The sequence below is a fragment of the Phalacrocorax carbo genome, chromosome 11 (assembly GCF_963921805.1).
Source record: "Phalacrocorax carbo chromosome 11, bPhaCar2.1, whole genome shotgun sequence".
NCBI lineage: Eukaryota > Metazoa > Chordata > Aves > Suliformes > Phalacrocoracidae > Phalacrocorax > Phalacrocorax carbo.
Window position 1 is genome coordinate 16309910 of NC_087523.1, and position 20961 is coordinate 16330870.

Below are 20961 nucleotides of genomic sequence, written 5' to 3' on the forward strand. Positions count from 1 at the left end.
GCTGCCACCCCCTACCCAAGGCTAAGATACAAATGTCCTTCTTGTAGACCTTGCAACAGCTCTCCAGTGATTTGATGCTACAAGCCAGGCCATCAACTCAGCCGGTTAAAATACTCGTGACTTGAAATGACAAACAGGCCCTGGAAAAAAGGATGCGAGAAGATACACTAATATTTTCCCAGGTAAGAGCTAACAGGTGAAACAGGGCCTTTCCTCACCCAACAGCTGTCTATGGTGATTATTCCATCACCAAACAGCAACGTGAACAGAAAAGGCACTGGGAAGCTTTGATTTAAAGACGCTAACAGCCAGCTATTACCTGCCTCCCACAGACTCGCTCCACGGAGAAGAAAAGCAGAAGGATAGGGGAGAGCTGAGCCAGAGAGCCTGATCGGCGAGGACCCTGGCTCTTGGGGAAGGAGGAGCTACGGAGTGCTCTGTGAAGCACAGCCTGAGAAAAAGGCAGAACAGAAAAATGGTGCTATGAAGAGGGCCGACTCAGGACATGCTGAGCTTGGCACGGCCAGTATAGGGAGCTGCTAACGAGGGCATGGATTTTAAGGCAATTCCATATCTTGCTTTATAAGGCACTATCCATATCCTGCTGGGGGACTTCAACCACCCCGACATCTGCTAGAAAAGTAGCACGGTGAGCTGTAGGCAATCCAGGAGACTCCTGGAATGCATGGAGGATAACTTCTTAAGCCAGGTAATAGCCCAACCAGAGGGAATGTGATATTGGACCTGTTGGTCACCAACACAAGCAAGCTAATCGGTGATGTCAAGGTTGGAGGCAGCATGGGCTGCAGTGATCATGCACTGGTGGATTTTGTAGTCCTAAGGGATATGGGTCAGGCAAAGAGTAAAGTCAGGAGCCTGGATTTTAGGAAAGCAAACTTCCAGCTCTTCCTAGTGGCCTTCTGTAATGGAGTGACTACATCAGTGGACAAGGGAAGAGCTATGGATGTCATCTATCTGGACATGGTCCTCCACAACATCCTTCTCTCTAAATTGGATAGATATGGATTTGATGGGTGGACTGTTCGGTGGATGACAAATTGGCTGGATGGTCGCACCCAGAGGGTATTGGTTGATGGCTCAATATCCAGATGGAGATCAGTGACAAGTGAGGGGTCTGTTCTGGGACCAGTACTGTTTAATATCTTCATCAATGACATAGACAGTGGGATTGAGTGCACCCTCAGCAAGTTTGCAGATGACACCAAGCTGAGTGGTGCAGCTGACATGCCTGAGGGATGGGATGCCATCCAGAGGGACGTGGACAAGCTCAGGTGCAGCGTCCTGCACCTGGGTCGGGGCAACCCCCGATACCAATACAGGCTGGGGTTTGAAGGGATTGAGAGCAGTCCTATGGAGAAGGACTTGGGGTACTGGTGGATGAAAAGCTGGACATGAGCCAACAACGTGTGCTCACAGACCAGAAGGCCAACCGTATCCTGCACTGCATCCCCAGCAGCGTGGCCAGCAGCAGGTCGAGGGAGGGGATTCTGCCCCTCTGCTCTGCTCTGGTGAGACCCCACCTGCAGGGCTGCTTCCAGCTCTGGAGCCCTCAGCACAACAAGGACATGGAGCTGTTGGAGCAGGTCCAGAGGGGGCCACAAAAATGATCCGAGGGATGGAGCAGCTCCTCCTCTGAGGACAGGCTGAGAGAGCTGGGGTTGTTCAGCCTGGAGAAGGGAGGGCTGTGGGGAGACCTTATTGCGGCCTTTCAGTCCGTAAAAAGGGGCTTATAAAGAAAGATGGGGTCAAACTTTTTAGTAGGGCCTGTAGCAACAGGACAAGGGGTAATGGTTTTAAACTAAAAGAGGGTAGATTCAGACTAGATATAAGGAAGAACTTTTTTACAGTGAGGTGAAACACTGGCCCAGGCTCCCCAGAGAGGTGGTAGATGCCCCATTGCTGGAAACATTCAAGGTCAGGTTGGACGGGGCTCTGAGCAACCTAATCTAGTTGAAGATGTCCCTGCTCACTTCAGGGGGGTTGGAAGGTCCCTTCCAAACCAAGCCATTCTGTGATTCTACAATCTTCCATGCAGGATGTTTGCCAGAAGCTCATGCATGCCAAGCTTAACGAGCTTAAGAAAAGCTTGGAATAATACAACCTAACCTCATAGTAATAACCCATAATCAGAGGTAGCCTCAAAGAAGTACACAGGCTCACCCAGCTGCTAGGGCTTTGCGGTGAGGCAGCACAACATACTCTGAAAGCAGCTGAGCTGAAACTAATAACTCCTCCTCCTCTGCAGTCTGATCTTACTCCTTTAACTCCCAGATCCAATGCACAAGGAAGAGGCCACAACATGCCACAGTACGACACAAACAATACCTATGCCTGATCTGAGTGCAACTCTGCTGTGGGTCCCACTAGCTAAATCCCACAGAGCAATTGGAGAGATGGATCAAAAGTTGTATATCCATCCATCCACGAGTCCAGCACAAACTGAGAGCTGCCAAGAATAAAACAAGTGCTATGACTATATCCTTGTGAGGGGATGAATGGATGCACAAATGAAGTGTTATGGGGAACTGTAAAGGCAGTAAGATTATTCCTGCCACTGCATGTTTTCAAAGCAAGTGGAGATTTCCAGCTTAAATGGTCCGTGTTCACACTTCCAGTAGTTTATTCCATTTCAACTTGCTGTCTTATTTTTCTTCTGCTCACAGATGCTTACAGTCCCTTCAAAACAGAGTGGAGGGAAAAAATGTAACCGCAGTCTAAACTACTTATTTCATATACTATGAAAGAGTAGGATGTTGAAAGGAAGATGAGATTTTGGGCACACTGTGAGACCCCTGAATCACCTCTCCCCAGACTGGTAGGTACAGCAGGAACTGAGTTGTTTTGCAAGAAGGGTTCCAATGCAGAACTTTGAGTGCTTTCACGGTACCGGTACTGTTTAGGTACTGCTTCTAAAACTAATACTGAAATTTTTCAAGTCACAGACCTTCTGAGCTCTATCCACAGGCAAAATCTGCCCCTGCATCTGTCCTTATTGCATTTCCATATACTTCTAGATTATTTGATAAGATCACTAACAATCTTGCTTGTTTATATGGTCTTCAGGGACAAAAATTCTGGCTTTGTACTTGTTCTGTAAAGTGCCACATATTTATGGCACCATATAAATAATACATCATCCAGGGACTGCAACAGCACAGCCATTCAGGTTTTCAGTGAAAAATCTAAGAGTAATATCACGGAATCAGCGATCTGGCATCAAGTATATAAAAATAACTGTATTCTAACCCTGATCTGCAGTGCCTAAGTATAATTCCACATAGTACTTAGCAGTGTGTGGTGGCACAAAAAACCTCTGAGCCAGTTTGCACAGGCCTCAGTCCTTTGTGCCAGGAGCGAAGGGAATCAGGTTTCCAATGCACTGTTCTGCTTAGGAGCTACCCATGCTTTCTCCTCCCCATCCGGGGCAGCAGTACCATACCTGTACTAACACGGCTCTCTGTGGCGCGGGGGTGCAAGGGCTGGAACTGCTGCCAGATCCCATCCTGGCGTGTGGCGTGGCTTCGTGCCCCAGCACCGCTGGCCACTGGAGGGAAGGCTGGATGCTGTCGCTTTTCTTTTTTCTGTCCTCGGCCTGAGAAGGAGAAAAGCAGCAGCATGTTGCACACTGAGCCTCAGGCTTCGCAGCCTGGATGTTCTCCAACAGCAGCACGGTGTGCATTGACTCTGATGGGCCTCCCCATCAGGGAGAGGTCAGCCCTGGCACAATACGAACCAGTATTGCCTCTCCATTTGCAACCCTTCCTTTTCCATCAAGTTTCCCAACCGCAACAAGGAAAAGGGCCTGAGTTGCCGTCTGCTGTATTCCAGGCCATCCCATTCACTGCAGGCTGGGATTTTCGCCGGGAGGAGTCATCTGTCTGTATTTACTTATCTTTGACAACATGCAGCCTGTTTTGCTGTGCATTTATTACCCACTTCTACAACGTTGACATTGCTGCATGTTGCTTTCTACTTTAAATCGCTTTTAAGACTATCTTTTGGTATGTTACTTGCACTATGGAACAGACTAAGCAACACGATCTGGAAAGAATAAAGGTCCTTTTATTCCTGAGAAAATTGCTCATTATAAAAATCTTTATCCTAGGGTTTTGACCCCACTGCTCTTTCAAGTTTCATTCAACATGACTAATTCCCATTCTCTAGGTTAGATCTTTAGCATATCCTCCAGTTCAGGAGCCTAGAAACAGCTGTACATACTAAACTAGAGTTTAATGCCATAAATACACTCCGTTATCTGTGCCTGGGTGGGCATTCTTAATGGCATCTCTCACTATATCTGGATGTTTGTGCCTACATCAGGAAGGTAAGCATATTCTTAACACAGCCCAGGAAACTGCTGAGGAGATGGAAAATGATTCCACTTAGTCTCATAGATCTTGACTAGGGAAAAAAAGAACACCAAAAAAACCTCCACAAAAGAAACCTTATTAAAACAAGCAACCACAACCAAATACCATGAAATTCTAGCCCCAGTGAACTCCATCGTTACATTACTCTTGAGGCCAGATTTTCATTACTTGCAACTTCTAATAATGAAAGGCAAATCTTACCATAAGCAAGAAAGAAAATATAAAAATTAGAGTGGTTTCACTAAACTAGGTATGATAATTTACGTACTACCTCAGTGGCCAAAGGGTGCTTGCATGCAATATATTATGATCCAGGTGAAAACTCATGCAGCCAACACTCTTGTCTCCCAGAACTGATGCCAGCAGCCCCTATCCAGGCACTGAACTAGTGCAGCATCAAGCCTGAGCTTGGAGTCCTTGCCTCTCAGCTCATTAGCTCCAGTGCTGGCGGGACCAGACACACCACAGAGTGAGCCCACATCTGCACACAGCAGGGGAAACCTGCCCTGACCTGCCTGCGACAGGAGCAGTGCAATGGCGAAGATGAGGAACTCCCAAGAAAGGGTTCTGTGGCCCCAAACGTGGAACGTGAAGCTTTGGAGGGCTTTAGGGGGGGTTCAGTTTGTTTGTTTTTAATGCCTCAATGCAATGATAATTCTGGAGAGTTTTTTGTGTATCAATAACAGGTCCTGCAAATGCCAATGAGCCCTAAAAAGTATGTGAGCAAACTCGCTCCTGAGCGGGCTATTTCCATCCCTGTGTACATCTCTCCCAACACAGAAGCTAGCATCTCTTTGCCTGGTAAACCGGGAGAGATCAATACCAACAAGAACAAATTCACTGAGTTATCACTGGTAAACACAGTCAAAACTTTAAAGCATTTTTAAGTTGTTGTGAACAATTATGACTGCTGACATAATTATGAAGTCTCAAATGTCAACCAAAAAAATGCACCCGTGTACCACTAATTATGATTTTAGTGGAAGGATCTGTGACTTCCAAGACATTCTGAGACTAAATAAGTAATATTGTAAAATCATTTGCCCTTAAAACTAGAGTATATTATGGTAGCCGTAACAACAAGAGCCTTGTGCTGTGAACCTAAAGGGCAGGCAGCACTTTATCTGCAACTAGTGGTATTTTATTTCACCACTAAATTAAAAGTTAAATGACTGCACGCTAAATTCCGTAATACGTTTCACTCTGCTACAAAGGGGTCATTTACAAAACACATGCCAAAACCACAGATGAGTATTTAAGCTGACATTTTGCAGTTCTTTTGACTTCTAACTACAATGAAGTAGAAAAGAAAGTTAAATTAACTCAACTGAGTTGCATTTTCTCCCCACCCACCGAAAGCCTAGCAAAGGCAAAGCATTTCTGTTGACTTTGATGTTGTGTATTTAGCAAAAGCAGCTTACTCCTCTGTCCACACCCAATTTACTCCCCAGCTGAAATAAGACCCAGCCCTCCACCATCAAACAAATACTGATTTCAAGAGGAGTTCATTCAAATTTCGGTAATGATTTGTTTAACCAGTCAATGCAATAAAGCCTCTGAAGCTAGGGCATTTGGTTCTTTGACACTTAAGTTGTACTTCAAATAGAATTATTCTCCCGTTTTTACAAACTGCTACCCTAACCAGAAGCAATCTTTTGTTTTTCTGATTTCACAATGGCTGCTTAGCTGTTTGCAGACTCTCTTCAGTTACTAAAATTCTTCATTTCAACAATCCTAGCAGTTTCTTTTAACTGTTTATCAATATAGAAAATTGCAGCTAAGGGAACCAGCTGCAGCATCCATGCACACATGCACGCTCACACAGAGGTGACAAAGAGGGCACTTGCTCAAAGACTGCAGCAAGATGTTAAGAAGCAGTGCTCTGCATTCCTCCCGCATACATGTGCATGAGCTCTCCTCACGCCTTTGCCTGGGTATTTTGGGAAGATACTTTGCCGTGAATGCAGAGACCATCACATCCACTACTTACACACAGCCACCCAAGGAGGCACCTGTGAGCTGCTGAGATTTCTGACATCAATCCAGGCTTTAGTAACACAACAAATCACACCAGCTGTAGAACTGGGCTCACAAGTTGGGATTATAACATAAAGGAAAATAAGTGTGCTAGGAATGATGAGATAACATACGTGAAATGGACCCATAGCTTTTCACAATATGATAACAGTAAACAGAATGAGTTGGTGGGCAGAAATACTTTCAGAGTTAGCAAAAGAGTGACATGGGTTACAATCTTAATCAAGGACTACGTGTGGCTACCCCTGATCCATCGACTCTTACCTACCTAAAATCCTGGGAGACAACAAGAAAAGGCATTACAGCCTGACATTGGGGCACAGAGATCTGTGCTTGGGAGGCATGACACCATTCTGTGTCTGGGTCAATTTTATGAACCCTAAAATCAGACAAAGACATCTGTTAAGCCTTGATGATACTACCTTAATTCATTACTCTTTGGAAGACAAGCAAAAGACACCTGGTTGACCAGAAGGACCTTTTTTCCCCATTCACCAGTCAAACCCTTCTCTGAACACAAGTAGAAGTGACAGAGCAACCTCTCCTTTCCCTTACCCTCTACATTATTGGAAACCAAACACTACTGTAGCATAAGTGTGTAGTAAGACACAGGTCGAGCTCCAGATTTAGGTTTATAGATCAGCCTGTTCTCTGCTGCAGCATTACCACCGCATCATAAACTGGAAAGCACCAAAATGCTACATTGGCTGAGGTGGTACCTCTTTGCTTGTGCTGCTTGATGGAGGATGCACTGCTGAATGGGAACTCTTAGAAGGCTCCTTCTTCTTCTGCTTGTGGTCATGCTGGAGAGACAGCAGCTGTGTCTGATCTTTGGGGAGAGTTCGAGGCACCTTCCTGTTATGCTGCACATCTTCCACCTTCTGAAAACAGAGAGTGATGAACATCAGAGAGAAGAATGCCTTGGAGGACCAACCAAGCTGACCACTGGAAATACTGCCTTTTTAGAGAACAAAGCAAGCACAATTCCAGCAGGGCTGACAGAAAAGCCACAACCCTGAGCAATAGGAAGCATAAAGTGACCCCAAACACTCTGTTTGGCTATTGAGACAGCACATCAGAAAATCCTATTTCTTCCTTTGTACTTTTCCTAAAACCAGAGGGCTTTAATCAAACACCCCGTGCTTCTGTTTGATTACAAATCAGTCTGTTGCTGAAACATTAGAAAAACATTGTCGCCGAGGTGCCAGACTTGTCAATGAGACTTCAGCATTAAAATTAGCCTCTGCTCCATTTTTGTTTGTGAAAAATAAACGGTCCTGACTACAACCTGAACAGAAACTGGAGACTGGAGATTTAAGCTTAAGTTGAGCTGTTTCTGGAAGTTTTCAGGGTAAAGAAATTTTAAATCACATTGAAGTGATTGAAAACCATTCCAGCACAGAGAAATGGCAGGGACAGATGTGGGAGAGGCAGTAGGGTAAGGAAGACGATAAGTAACACATAAGTTAACTCAAAAGAAGGCTGAATCTGAAAACAAGAGGCAGTAAATGCATTTAAAAAGTCCCCCTCTGGTCTGTGACTCAGAGGATGCGAACACCCTCGGAACCGAGAAAGACATCAGCTACAGGAACAGGGAGCTGTGAATTGCCGTCAGTAAACACTTTTCTTACCTGCTTCTTTTCTGATTTCTTCTGTCCTTCTACTATGAACCGTTCATCTTCCACAGCCCTTTTGTCTTCTTTACACCTCTCCTCTTTCCTCTGAATGGCCTTAGCCTCTGGCCACCTCTGCTCACACTCCTGCTGCCTTTGTAGCTCCTGCTCTCGCCTCTGATGCTGGAAGAGAGCCAGGGAATAACATCGCACATTTTACTTTACTTCTGTACCCACCAATTACTTATGCCAGTGTTCATTAATCACAAGGCCTGTTTCCTGCTATGCTGTCACTGATAGGGGATACCTGATACACTGCACAGCAAAAGCAGACAGCCACAAGCTCCACCACGACGACTGCCAGACTTGAAGTGAAACCTTTGCCCTTTTGGCAGCCGAGGGCAGATTTGCCATTCATTTAAGCAGGCATGTGAGATCTCTGTGATGGCTGGCAGCTAATCTAATGACAAATGTCTTCCTGTCATTTTGAGATGGAAGGGTTTTTCCAGAGCCCCCCCGTTTTGCTGGAGCAGCACTTTGCTTCACAAATGCCAGCACCGGAGTGTTTGCACAATGCTTGAATTTCATGAGATGCTCATGAGAAGAGGCATGTTGGTTATTTAGCAATGCCTCCAACACCATGGTGTGTCAGACAGCTGAAAAGGCAGCAGCTATCTTGTAACATCTTAAACAGAAGCAGGGCCAGGACCCTGGATTGGACAGACAGACTCTGAGCTGGGCAATGCACATGAGAAAGAAATCAGGATCTCTCATCCCATCTGCCTGGGCTTGCACCACCGAACAAACTCAAGCAAAATGCCCTTCCTCTTCTGCTCCCAAAGCTCAGGGCAGGTTGTCAGCAGGAAACCGACAGAGCCCATTTAAAATAATTTAAAATCCTTGTGTTCAAAAGTGACAACAGTTCTCCCAAGGCTAAAGACTACAATCCAGGTCGTGCTGACAATTTAACACAGCCTTCTTGCCTTTCAAAGCCTACTCTCTACAGGCACATTTTTTATTTGTGATGAGACATGGAACAACAATACAAGCCAGTCCCTACATCCTCCAGCCGCCTCCTCTGCTCCTTCTGCTGCTCGATCCGTTTCTGCCGCTCTGTCAGCAGCTGCTTCTTGTATTTTTCCTGGTCCTTCAGCTGCTGCTGCTGGCGATGAGGGTCAGAACGGTTTTTGTTCTCCTGCTGCAGCCTCAGAAATTCACGGCGGAGAGTAGACTCCCCTGGTAGATTAACTATGGAGCTGAAACAGAGGGGAGGTTTCTGCATGACTAAACGTAACATTAAAGACAGAATACAAGGTGCACTGGGAACTGCTTGCTGTCCTGTGTTAGCAAATTAAGATGTTCTGATAATCTCCAGCATGTTGACTACGCATCCACACTTACTGTGCTACAAAACAGCCTGAAGCTGATTATTAGGTCTTTCATTTGAGAGTTCCCTCCCTCTTGCAGGGGAACTAAGAAGCAGCTTATTACAGACATCTTATACTCAGCCTCTGTATTTGATAGCTACAAAACAACTAAAGCTGCCAGAGGGGATACAGGAGATAAGGGATTCAGTGCAAGTTAAGAAAGCCATTCTGGCTGAGGAGGGCTGCCTTCAACGAGAACAGATGGGGCAGTTGAATTTCCCATTCCAGTAATAAAATTAACCTTGGTTCTCCTTCATCTTCATTCAGCTCATCATCTTCCTCCTCACTTCCACTGTAATCATAGTCCGTTTCTTCTAAAAAAGAGAATAAACAAACCCCAGTGGAGGATGCTGTTATTTAAGATACAATCTTGAACTTTGTTTCTGAGCACTGAACCTGAACTACATGTAGCTTAGCAGGAATTTAAAAGCCACAGGTCGCACTGGGAGGCTGAGGGGGGGTAAGATATCCACATATATAATTCAAAATCTAGTTCAGATAATATTTCAGGGCAGCCCCTTTACACACTCCCACCTTTTCCCTTGACTGACTGTATTGGTTTTGCAAAACTAACCTACTTCCATAATCTGAAATAAATTAGGCTAAACCCACAGAGAAATCCAACCCCGATAACAACATCAGCAGTTCTTCAGAAAGAAATTTAGATAGGACATAAAAGACTTGTACTGCCCTTCTCTGCTCTTGTATACCTGTTGTATGTCTAAGCTGAGGCATTCAGTAAATCCAGGTTTCCTTTTGTATTAATTAATTAAAAAAAAGAAACAGGGATAATAAATTGATGCTAGTTTTAGCACAGAGGTTCAGAAGAAGCTGATCCACGCTTTTAAAGTTCTCTGCAAGACTTACACAAAGGCAGCTTTAAGGGATAATTTCAAACTGGCCCTACTCTGCATTGCTGGCTATATGGGATGCTAAAGTGGGTCTTAATTTTTTTTTTAAGTCCCTGCCTTGAACTGTATAGTCTGACAATTTCACACTGTTCTCCCTTTCAGGGGAGCTTTGATTAGAAATAACACTTCTCAGGCAAAAATATAACTATCTATCAAGAAGCGATTGTTATCATTACACTTCCCGACCCCGCCCAAGGGCATTTGTGAGAAACTCTTACTTGCTATCTTTCCATTTGAATGTGCTTTGAGATTCATAGCTGAAAAGAAGCGGCAGAATTTGCAACTACTACTGGAGTCAGTAAATCTATGTTGCAACAGCAGTTTCATTTTAGGCACAAATATCCCTGTTGTCAAATCAGTACCTGGAGTTTATAAGTCACTTTCCGACTGTATAGTGCTTTCCGAGTTTGCCCTCATAGTCACTGATCTTCACAGTGCCCCTGACAGTATAAAATATATGGAAAAGGAAGAGGAGAGAGGGGGCAGGGAAAAATTGGTGGGCAACAGGCTATGGCTCTCTCTCCACTTTGCATAGCCCTTAGTCTGCTGCGCACAGGCATTTATACAAGTATCATCCTCACTCCAGCACTGCCTCTTCCAGCTTTTGCTCTGAAGAGTAAGTCTGGCATTTGGAAAAAACTCAGATTCTCTCTTTTTCTTCAACCACCATGTAAGCAGATGATTCATTATCCCCTTTCGTGTTTTGCTGGAGCTTGGAGGCCTTCTTGAGGTCTCTTTTGTGCACTCCACTGCAAAACGCTTCTGCCCCCAAAGAACTCGCAAGCTAAAATTACATGGAGATGCAACAGGTAAATTAAATGGACTGGGGACAGAGAGATTAACTAAAAGATCAGGAAACACTTGTTGAGTACTACTTAGATACTCAAGAAATTAGGGTCCTAGACTTGAACTCCTCGCTCACGTTAGCATTAGGGTTGCTCACAGTCAATCAGCGTCAGTGAGGCTCCAAAGACTTAAACCCACCATTAAGGACCTGGGCTTTGGCAGAGATCTTCAAAATGGCCCCACTGCTATCAGGGACAACACTTTCTCAGTTTTCCTGTTCTAGTATTTCAGTTGCATCCGCCTTGTAAGCTGCTGCCAAAATTGGAAGAGGACCTACTCTCTGCAGTGCCTTTTATTTTGTCTTTGCCATGTTACCCTTTTCTCCTTTTTTCTTCCTGGTCCTGTCCAGGTGGTCTTTCAGCATGATGCGCACTTGCCGTTCATTCTGCATGTCTCGGATGAAAGAATGCTTAAGCAAGGTTTCAGTGGACGGACGATGCAAATAATTTTTTACAAGGCAGCTTTCGACAAAGTTTAGGAATTTCTTTGACCTGAAAAAGACAGAAAAGTGGAGGAAAACAATAAACCTTTTCACCTTGTGCACCAAGCGCTACCCCCAAGTGATGGAAACCACTAGATTTGCAAGGTTTCCTTTTGCGCTGGAACTGCACGAGACAATTTGAGTCTTGCCACTGGTGTGCCGCCTGAGACCAGCACAGTGCTGAGGCCGAAGGATGGGGAACTCCACCTCAACCGCCCTCCAAGTGGAGTTACCCTGAATTTACATCTGGATCAAAAAACCACAATCTGGCCAACGCAACTTTTACAAAAATGCCCTGACCTTTTTGATATGGTAAAGATTTTCTTTATACACTTCATTTAAAAGACACACTAAGTCTCTGTAATCCACAGTGATTTCCATTAGCCCCACAATGTCCATGCAGCCTTCTGACAAAGCACTGACCCCAACTAGCCCATCTAAGCCTTGCCTGCCCCACAATTTCAGCCACCCGTGCCAAACTTTCACAACTGCAATGACTGCCGCAGTTCAGGCAGAGTTGAAAAGAAAGGTGTTGCTTCCCAAAGGTAAACTACATCTGCACCTGTGGCTTAACCCAGCACTAGAAACGTCCTAGGAAAGACTTCACAGATCACTGTAGGATTTAACAAGACCATTGTCTCCAGACAAGAGAGCTCAGAATCCTCCTAAGCCAAATGCAGCAAAAATACAGTTTTTACACATCTTTTTACCATTTTCTGGATTTCAACTTTGGGGGCGGGTTCCGTGGGATGAGGAAGAGCGCTCTCATGGGGTGCATGTCACACAGGGCTGCAAAGGAAACCACAAGCTATTGAAGGGTGCATGTCCCCGCCGTGTCCCTCCCACAGCCTAACCACGCTGACCCAGCTGGGCCAGGAGCCTGGTTCTCCCGACAGAGAGGAGCAGTCCTCCACAAACACTCCACTTCCAGCAGCACAGCATCCGCCGCAGAACCGCACTGTTAGTCAACAAAATTTGTACTGCAGCCAAGAAATAAAGTCTCTGAGCACACAGAAACCTTTCATGACAATATGCTGTTATTGCCAGTTAAAAGAGATTTGAAAGAAAGGCTGCATGGCAGGAACAAGTACAACTTTCTCCGTATTTTTTAATGTAAGGCTTCAGAAGGACATTAAAAAAAGCTCACCTTTCTAATACACCAAAGGGTGTTTTTGCATAAATAACAGAAAGTTGGGACTGAAATACTTATCTAGGTTATTATGTCTGGCTTGTGGTTCAGATAAATGATAAGCTAAATTTTAAACAAACTTAGCTACATCGTTCATGGCATAAGAGAAAATGCAGGATGAAGGAAACCTGATGCGAAGCGGAGAGCTCATGAACTGTGCAACTGGTACAGAGCGTAATAACTAAGCACACATTTCATCTATTCTGTGTTTCAGGAGTGTGAGCCCCATTATTAGACAATCTGCAACAGATTCTACTCATGCATTCAGACACTGGTTTCTCTCCAGCCCAATGTACTTCTCTTTAGCGTTACTGTTGTGGAAAGTTGAAGCTACAAAGAACACTGCAGAAGGTAAATACCATCACATCTCATCTATCGCAGGCATTTTGTATGGAATTATGAGTGTGCTCCATTGGTCATGAGAAATATCGAGTGTCAGAGGTCTTCCTTCACAAAACAGAGCTACTGAATGACAACTGATAAGAACTATGCGGAGGCTGATTTCTTATGATATATAGGTGTTCAGCAGTGACTCTCTTAATAGGAATGGACTTACAGCATTACAGAACTAGTAAAAGTGAGAAGGCTGTGGTCTGGTAAAGCCTTCACTGTCTTCTATTAATTCCTCTGCCTGCATCCACCTGCCGTCGTTTCTCACATCTGGGTTCTGGGTTTGAATTTTTTGTTTGTATTTTCAATAGCATGTGACACAGTGGCGTTGGGGGATAGAATAAGTCTGCTTTCTAGCTCTGGGTCCCAGACACTGTTGCACTACAGTAAATAAAACACAATGCAACAGAACAGAACCCATAGCATTTCCCTGCCAAAACTAGTGAAAACATGAAATACAAGTGGCATAGGGAATTAGCATGCAAAGCTACAAAGTCTCTCACAAAGAAGACTCCCCAGGGACTCATGTCTCAGGACTAAGCTTCAGCTAGGCTGAAGCACAGTGTCTGAAAGTGCTCCTGAACTCCAGCTGGCTCCGGAGCACTGCTGAAAACAAACCCTGATGGGAGAACAGCCAAGTGTGTTTCTTTTAAAAACACAGCCTACAAGCTCTCAAGCTCAGGCCAGAGTATAATTTATTTCATCTCCTGCGCTCTCAGCAGTGACCAGATACTCCATCACTTCACATCTGCTTCGCGGGCACTGGCGCAAAGCAACCGGTCCTCCGTGGAAACAAAAATGCACAAGGTCTTTGCATCCACGCTGCAGCCATGGATCTCTGCCCAACGGCTGCGAGAGGCTAACGGGATGAGGAAGGGGGACAGCTGGCAGGCGAGGGCAGGCTGTAAAGCTACAGCAATCTGCTGTCACGTTGAGAATGTGGTCATGGACCGAAGCCATTATGTGAGCAAATACAGTATCCTTCCCAAAACCTGTGAGAATCAAGTCAGTCCCAGAGTAAAACTCTAACCTTTAGGCCTAGCTTCTCCCACAGTCATATTTTTGCAGTGACCTAAACCCAAAGCCACCCTTGTCAATTTTTTCTGCTAAGGTGTAAATCACTTCTGCTTAGCTGTACCCTCAGGCAGTGATCAACAAGTGATGCTAGCAAGAGTTCGAAGAAAAAATTTTAGTTTCCCTAGGAAATGAAAGCAAGGAATCAAAATATAGACTTAAAGGGTCTAAAAGGAAGAGGAAGGCAGAAGAGCCCAAATAAGGAAAATTCATAGATTATTTTTAAAGATACAGCCAGAACCAGAATTCTGTACATCTGCACATTAGCCAAGCATGAGTTATTTTGACACATTACATTACATCTTCACAAAGCATAGACACCTCCACTTTTATACCAAATCACTTACGAGGAGCTCCTTCGGCCATTTCAATAGCAGTGATTCCCAGAGACCACAGGTCACTCTGCAGGAAAAGAAACATTGCACATTGCAACTTGCAGCATTCAAGCTTTGTTTTGTCTGGTTTTGTTTTCTCTTGGGTTTTTGGTTTTGGGTTTTTTTTTTGTTTGTTTTTACAGTTTCCCTAGATTTCTCCTGGATCAGGTCATTTTAGTTGGAGTGCCATACATTCTGCTCCCTCCCATTCCCTACTGAGCTTTTAGGAAATGTACTAACAGCCAGGAGCTTCCCATTTCCCATACAACTCTGAACAGCTGATTCATCATTTAAGCAGCCAGCCCCAAAATGCAGACCTTCTGCATTCAGAAAACAAGAGCCAGAATATAGCAGGCACCGTTTAAACATATGTTTTAAATCTTTTAATCTGTTCTCATGAGGCAGTGAGACACAGCAGTGCCTCACCCCCCGGCTCCTGGCCAAAAAAACTCTTGGTCTTAACGCTTATTTCAGAGCAGTCGTTGCTGAATTTCTGTGCTGATGGAACAGGAATTATAGTCAGGCCTTGGGGTCTGACTTTTTCTGCCTACAAAGTCTCCAGTCACATGTTTTTGGGCACATGAAAGGAGAGCGCATCACACAGGCAGATTTACGCCTCAGTATATGTTCAGCTCAGTTAACTTCCACTGGAGTTCCCTTTCTCAGCTCAGCTGGATGCTAAGGGCCAGGTTTTGATCATGGAAGGTAAATCGGAAATACTACCAGCGACTGCAAAAATTTTGCAGGTTTCCACCTGATTAATCATGTGCATTATCTTACTATTTTTGTGTCTAAATGTAGCCAAATTAGAGGCACGTGACCAAACCAACTTGCAGGGCTTCTCTAAAACTATCCTTTAAAAAAAGGGAGCGGCAGAAGACAAACCCTCAAAGATTAGAAGCAATATAGCATTACTTGAACAGGAGCTCATACCCAGCCTGGCACTTGAACTAAATTTGACTTTATCAGCTCAGCCTTCTCAGTCCAGCTGCCCTGAACTGCCTTACACAAGCTGAAAACCAGTTCGCATCACAGATTGAGGAGGGATTTTACAACAAAACTGGTGGGAATTTAAGAGATTCACAGTCCTGACTTGTTATTAAGCAAATGACTGAAAATTAGAAAAGTCTTCAAGGGGTAGTACTGCAGGTTTTGGGGACAATGGGAGAAACAACCAGGCTACAAAGAGTTTTTGTTTGGAGTTTCAAAGTGTGAGAGGCACACAGGTGAAAGGGAGGATAACAGCAGTGTTTCTACAGGTCAGTGTACGTAGATATTTTTACTAATTTGTTATAATCTTTCTCTCTTTTTTTAAATCATAGCTGGATCAGCAAGAAGTTACAGAGTGACTTCCTGCTACTTTGCTCATCATATCAGCTATAAATCTCTGTAGAAAAGACCGGCCCCATGCCACCTTCTGACTCATAGCCCTGTCTGCATAAGTGCTTCCAAAACCCTCCACTGATCCGTTTTAAACTACCATCTGCAGAATCTATTCAGAAGCAGAGATAAATGCGCACAGATGAACAGTGATTATTACTGAAGGCAAAGAAACCTCAAGAATTAGGGGTGTATGTTCCTATGCTTATATCTTCTGAAAAGTACACATCCTGAAAAGGAAAGAAACTGGGAGCAGGGAATGAAGACAAGAGATTAATTTCTTGAGGTTTCAGTAGAAGATTTCCATGGTATGAAAAATAAAATAAAATCCAAGAACATTCTTTGGTCGTGACTGACACTCACACAACGTGACCTCACTCTGCCAGAGCAGCGCAGAAGGTCTCAGCAAGGGAGAATCACAGCCTCCGAATAACTAGAAAATGGAAGCAATAACAGGTTCTTATAAGAAATATTTCTGAAGCCACAATCAGAATGAGAGGTGCAAAGTGACAACCAAGAGAGCATCTGAACAAGCGAGTGACTGGAGGGTCGCTCAGAAAGCCATCCCTGGAAAACATCCTGCATTATAAGTGACAACACCACTGGAAACAGGCCAGAGGACAAAGAATAAACTTCATAAGTCTCTGTGGAACAGCATCAGCATATTATAAGAGTTAGGAGGAGAACCAGAAAAAGTGCTGGATAGCTGTTCTTGGGCTCCCCAGTGCAAGGAAGTCATGGACATATCGGAGTGGGTGCAGTGAAGGGCCACAAAGATGTTTAAGGGGTTGGAATTCCCAGGCTCTGGGCTGAGAGAGATGGAAGTGTTCGGCCTGGAGAAGGGAAGGCTCAGAGGGATCTCATACATGCATAAAAACTCCTGATGAGAGGGGAGTAAAGAAGACCAAGCCACACTTATGAGCGATGGCCAGTGATGGGACAAGAAGGAATGGGCCTTCTCACTTCAGCCACCCTGCAAATGACCAGAAATCATTATGGGATGGGAAACCTCTTGCAGTCATATGCTCATAACTGAGTGAAGTGATACTAATTTTTGCCAATTAACTCAGGATTCACAGCTAAGTACAGAGTAGAACAGCCCTATCACAGAGGAGAGCAGTAACATGTCATAATAGTATTACACTACTTCAAGTATTCCTTCCAAATTTACCTCTTCCTTTCTTTTCTATCCTGACCTGCAATACCCATATATCAGGGGTTTTTTTTTGCATAGAAGTTCATGAAAGTGTATTTCATGTATTAACAATTCACAAAAAAATATTCATAACGAAACTCCATTCTTAAAAAGCCACCACCCACATATTACAAATACTTCTTATTAGTACAGTTCCAATAGTATCACTGTTCAAAAGGAGGGAAGTTTGAACTTTTCAAATGCAGCATTTGAGCAGGATTTCAACAATAACCTGCACGTTCTGCTACCTTATGCAGAGTTGTAATGCTTACTCTGTAATCGTATGTAGAATCTGGGTTCTCCTCACAAGCAATGACCTCAGGCGCCATCCAATACGGTGTGCCAATAAATGTGTTTCTTCTCCCAATAGTCCTATCCAGTTGAGCGCTTACACCAAAATCCACTGAAAAGCCAAGCAGAGGTAAAGAAATTAATGAGGTGTTGTATCCATGTGGCAGAGTGCTTGCTTGGTTACATTCATACTGTTTAGAATACCAAACCTTTGGGCTACAATGCGTATCAAATCTGAGTTCCTCCAGTACATCTTGTCCAATAGTTGAAATTTAACTGCCTTTTGGATCAAATAAACAGCATGCTAAATCTGGCAGGTTACAGCAGGCAGGAATTGCTCTAGGAAGACATTACAGAATAATCTATGCTTAATCTAAACACTACATTGAGTAGGACTTGAGGTCTTTAACTAGTATCTGAAAAGAAAAAATAGTATCCACAGACAAGGCGAATTTGGATGTATCCAGTATGGCCATTCGTGAAAGCTGGAAAGAACTATCACATCACTTCATTTTGAGGTGTTTGGAATAACTCCTTCCCTACATTCAAACACTACCTTAGAACAAGCTGGAGAGTATACCAGTTTATTCTGATCTTAGACTCATTATAATGACAGAATGTTGTGGTGCTCGTTGTGCTGAGAAGGGTGTTACTTTCGTCAGGATTGCACAGCAAAATGGTTTTGCTCAGATATGGAGAAGGGCCCACACAACCAATAATTATGCGATTGTATTTTTCTTTGAACAAACCTCTAAGATAAACTAATTGGATCCACTGGGCATAGACTTGAGTGCTGTTTACAGAGAAGACAAAATAGAAGGGAAAAGAAAGGACTGAAAGACAGCCCTATGGTTACCATCGGGGAACACATTTTCTCATTTATGTTACCTCACTGCAGATCATCTGTAAACTACAATCATTTGTGCTACTAAAATTTAATGTGCCTGTTCTGCAAACCTTCTCCAACAATAAGTTGGACCTGACCTTTGGGATCGTCATGTGCTCTGTGCTTCTGATGGGAAGTTATGCTGAAGTGGAACAGAACTGGACTAAGGACCTCTTGGGTTTCTAGCTTTTTTACTGTAAGACACATGAGCTAAATCTCTCTGGAAACAACTTTTTTTTTTTTTTTAAATTGTTATACTTAGTAAATCTGTTTTAACTTTACCCTGAGTTAGAAAGGTTTAACTTTCTTGTCAACCATGTGAAGAATGGTGGGAAGAGTAACTATACAAGACCGTAAACACACACAAATCCCCCATCTTGCCAGTTTTAAGAGGGAATAATTGAAAACTAGTACATACCTTTTAGAGACTACAAGCAAAATCCTGCCTTCAATTAATACAACAGCAAAACTCCCTTTGACTTCAGTGAAACGAGGATTTCGACATAAGGTTAAACCATAATGAGATTTGAAGTACTTAATTTTACTTGCTCCAGCCGAACATCCTACCCCACATCCACAGGCCATGTTTATTATTTTTGTTCTCCAATCCTACAGTGAATTCTTTCAGTTAAAGAGAGAGGGAGCATGAAGATCATCCCAAATACGAGAACTGCTCTCCTTGATACTGCTCCTTTAAATCATTGCCATGCATTCTTTGTGATGTCTTCCCAAAACATGAAAGACGTCCCCTCCTCAAGGGAGATACGTACTTGAGTTTAGTCTTAGGAAGTCAGAAGTTGTTAACACTGACATGTCACAGCTAGAAAAGGAAATTAGTAAACTCTCCGGCATTTATGACAGATGACTATTAGTAAGAGCTACCATTCAGTGGCAGCCCCGACGCACGAGTAATTTCACCTATTCTCATTTTTATTAAAATCTCTAATACCACTTCCCTTACAGAAATGGATTAGCATAATGTATTCCCCCGACTTTTTTATGTTGGAAGTCTTCGCACGCCAGGATCTGCTGTGAAGGCCTGATGGTGCTGTGACTTTCTAGACAGGTTCTGTGTTTAACTGCCCAGTAGTTGTACTTCCCACAGGCTGTGAGTGACATCCTTGCAGAACATGTCACGTTTTCAGCTCTTTCTACATGTCAGACACCTTATAAACACAAGCATCAATGCTACTTGACATATTTGTGGCTCTTAGGTTACTGAAGGTTACCTTTGAGACAAGATGGAAATCTTCACTTCTTATGCACAGGTTTCTAGCACACGTTTAAGGAAACTTACCCAGTTTTACTTCTGCATTTTCTGTGAGAAGGACATTCTGTCCTTTAATATCTCGATGGATAACATGGTGAGCATGAAGATGTGCCAAGCCCTAAAAGAAAACCAGACTTCCCTTATTCTTCCTTCCTATCATTATCATGAGCGTGGCATTGATGCCTTTTTACACTTTTACCCTTCTCAGACTTTATTCATAGGGAAAGTCCTTTAGATGTTACTAGCAACATGAAGACCCCAGTTTCAGGGAGGAAAGAGGACAACTGCAAGTTTGATTGTCGTCTTTACCCACAGGCCTGACAGTAGTGGAGCGTCTCTGAAGTCAAGGGTGAAGAGAACAAGGTAGCAATATTTTAAACTTCTGCCTCCCAGTCAAGGGATACCCCCTTATACTATGTGTTAAAAGCAAACAGAAGAGGGAGAGAGTGATGCAGAATGCTCTGTATGAGGACCAGTGACAGCAGCTGGTGGGCCACAGTGGCTTAAATTCTGCATTCAGCAAAACCGTACTCAATGGTAAGTGGACCACAGAAAGTTCAAAATACCACGTCAGACCTCTTTTTGAATGCAGCAAATGTTGTTTTCATTCAGCTAATATTTGCAATATTCTGCCTCCTCCTTCGTTCCAGAACTGTCTGTCGTTAAACGAGCATAGACATGAAGGGACACACTGAACTAAAACATTATAGTAAGCCAGGGGATGCTTCACTCAAAGACTCTGTAATATTAATGACTTCAAATAGAGCTTCCACCCAGCTTCTACATTTTCCAGAAGGAAACATAGTAAACCCATGTCCAACTTGGTCATTATGTTTTGAAAGAAGCATGATTAAATCCAATCTCTTGTTTTACACCAGCATGATGCTATTGTTTTCAGTTGCATGAGTGTAAAACAGATTTTTAACATAAATTTTTCGAATAGAGATATTACAGCCACACAACTGAAGGGCAACTTGAGCAGACCATTGAGATGATTTTTTGCAGAAGAGCTCTCCCCACACTCTCCAGCTGTAGTTATTACAATCTGCAGCCTAATGCCAAATCCTTGTAATATGGCCAATGTTCTCTACTGAGCACACTTCTCAACTTCTCTGCTCCAGAAGCAAAGATTTACCCCTATTCAAGCATTACTTTGGCATGCCATTTAAATTCCAGCTCCCAGAATACACATTTTTCTTACCATTA

The 20961-nt window shown here is 43.6% G+C and overlaps 1 protein-coding gene across 2 annotated transcripts in view; it reads right to left on the reverse strand.

The window, feature by feature from the left end:
* NRK (Nik related kinase) overlaps positions 1–20961 on the reverse strand; it is a 104712-nt gene that overhangs the window by 39633 nt on the left and 44118 nt on the right. Inside the window, exons 6-15 of one of the 2 annotated variants that reach the window (XM_064463215.1) lie at positions 19783–19873; positions 17581–17711; positions 14707–14761; positions 12417–12495; positions 11541–11716; positions 9710–9782; positions 9102–9297; positions 8060–8224; positions 7148–7309; positions 3461–3613 (exon numbers count right to left, since the gene is read on the reverse strand). In XM_064463215.1, the coding sequence (XP_064319285.1) occupies positions 3461–3613; positions 7148–7309; positions 8060–8224; positions 9102–9297; positions 9710–9782; positions 11541–11716; positions 12417–12495; positions 14707–14761; positions 17581–17711; positions 19783–19873 (1281 nt within the window). The remainder of the gene's footprint in view (positions 1–3460; positions 3614–7147; positions 7310–8059; positions 8225–9101; positions 9298–9709; positions 9783–11540; positions 11717–12416; positions 12496–14706; positions 14762–17580; positions 17712–19782; positions 19874–20961) is intronic. The other variant, XM_064463216.1, reaches the window with a different exon arrangement.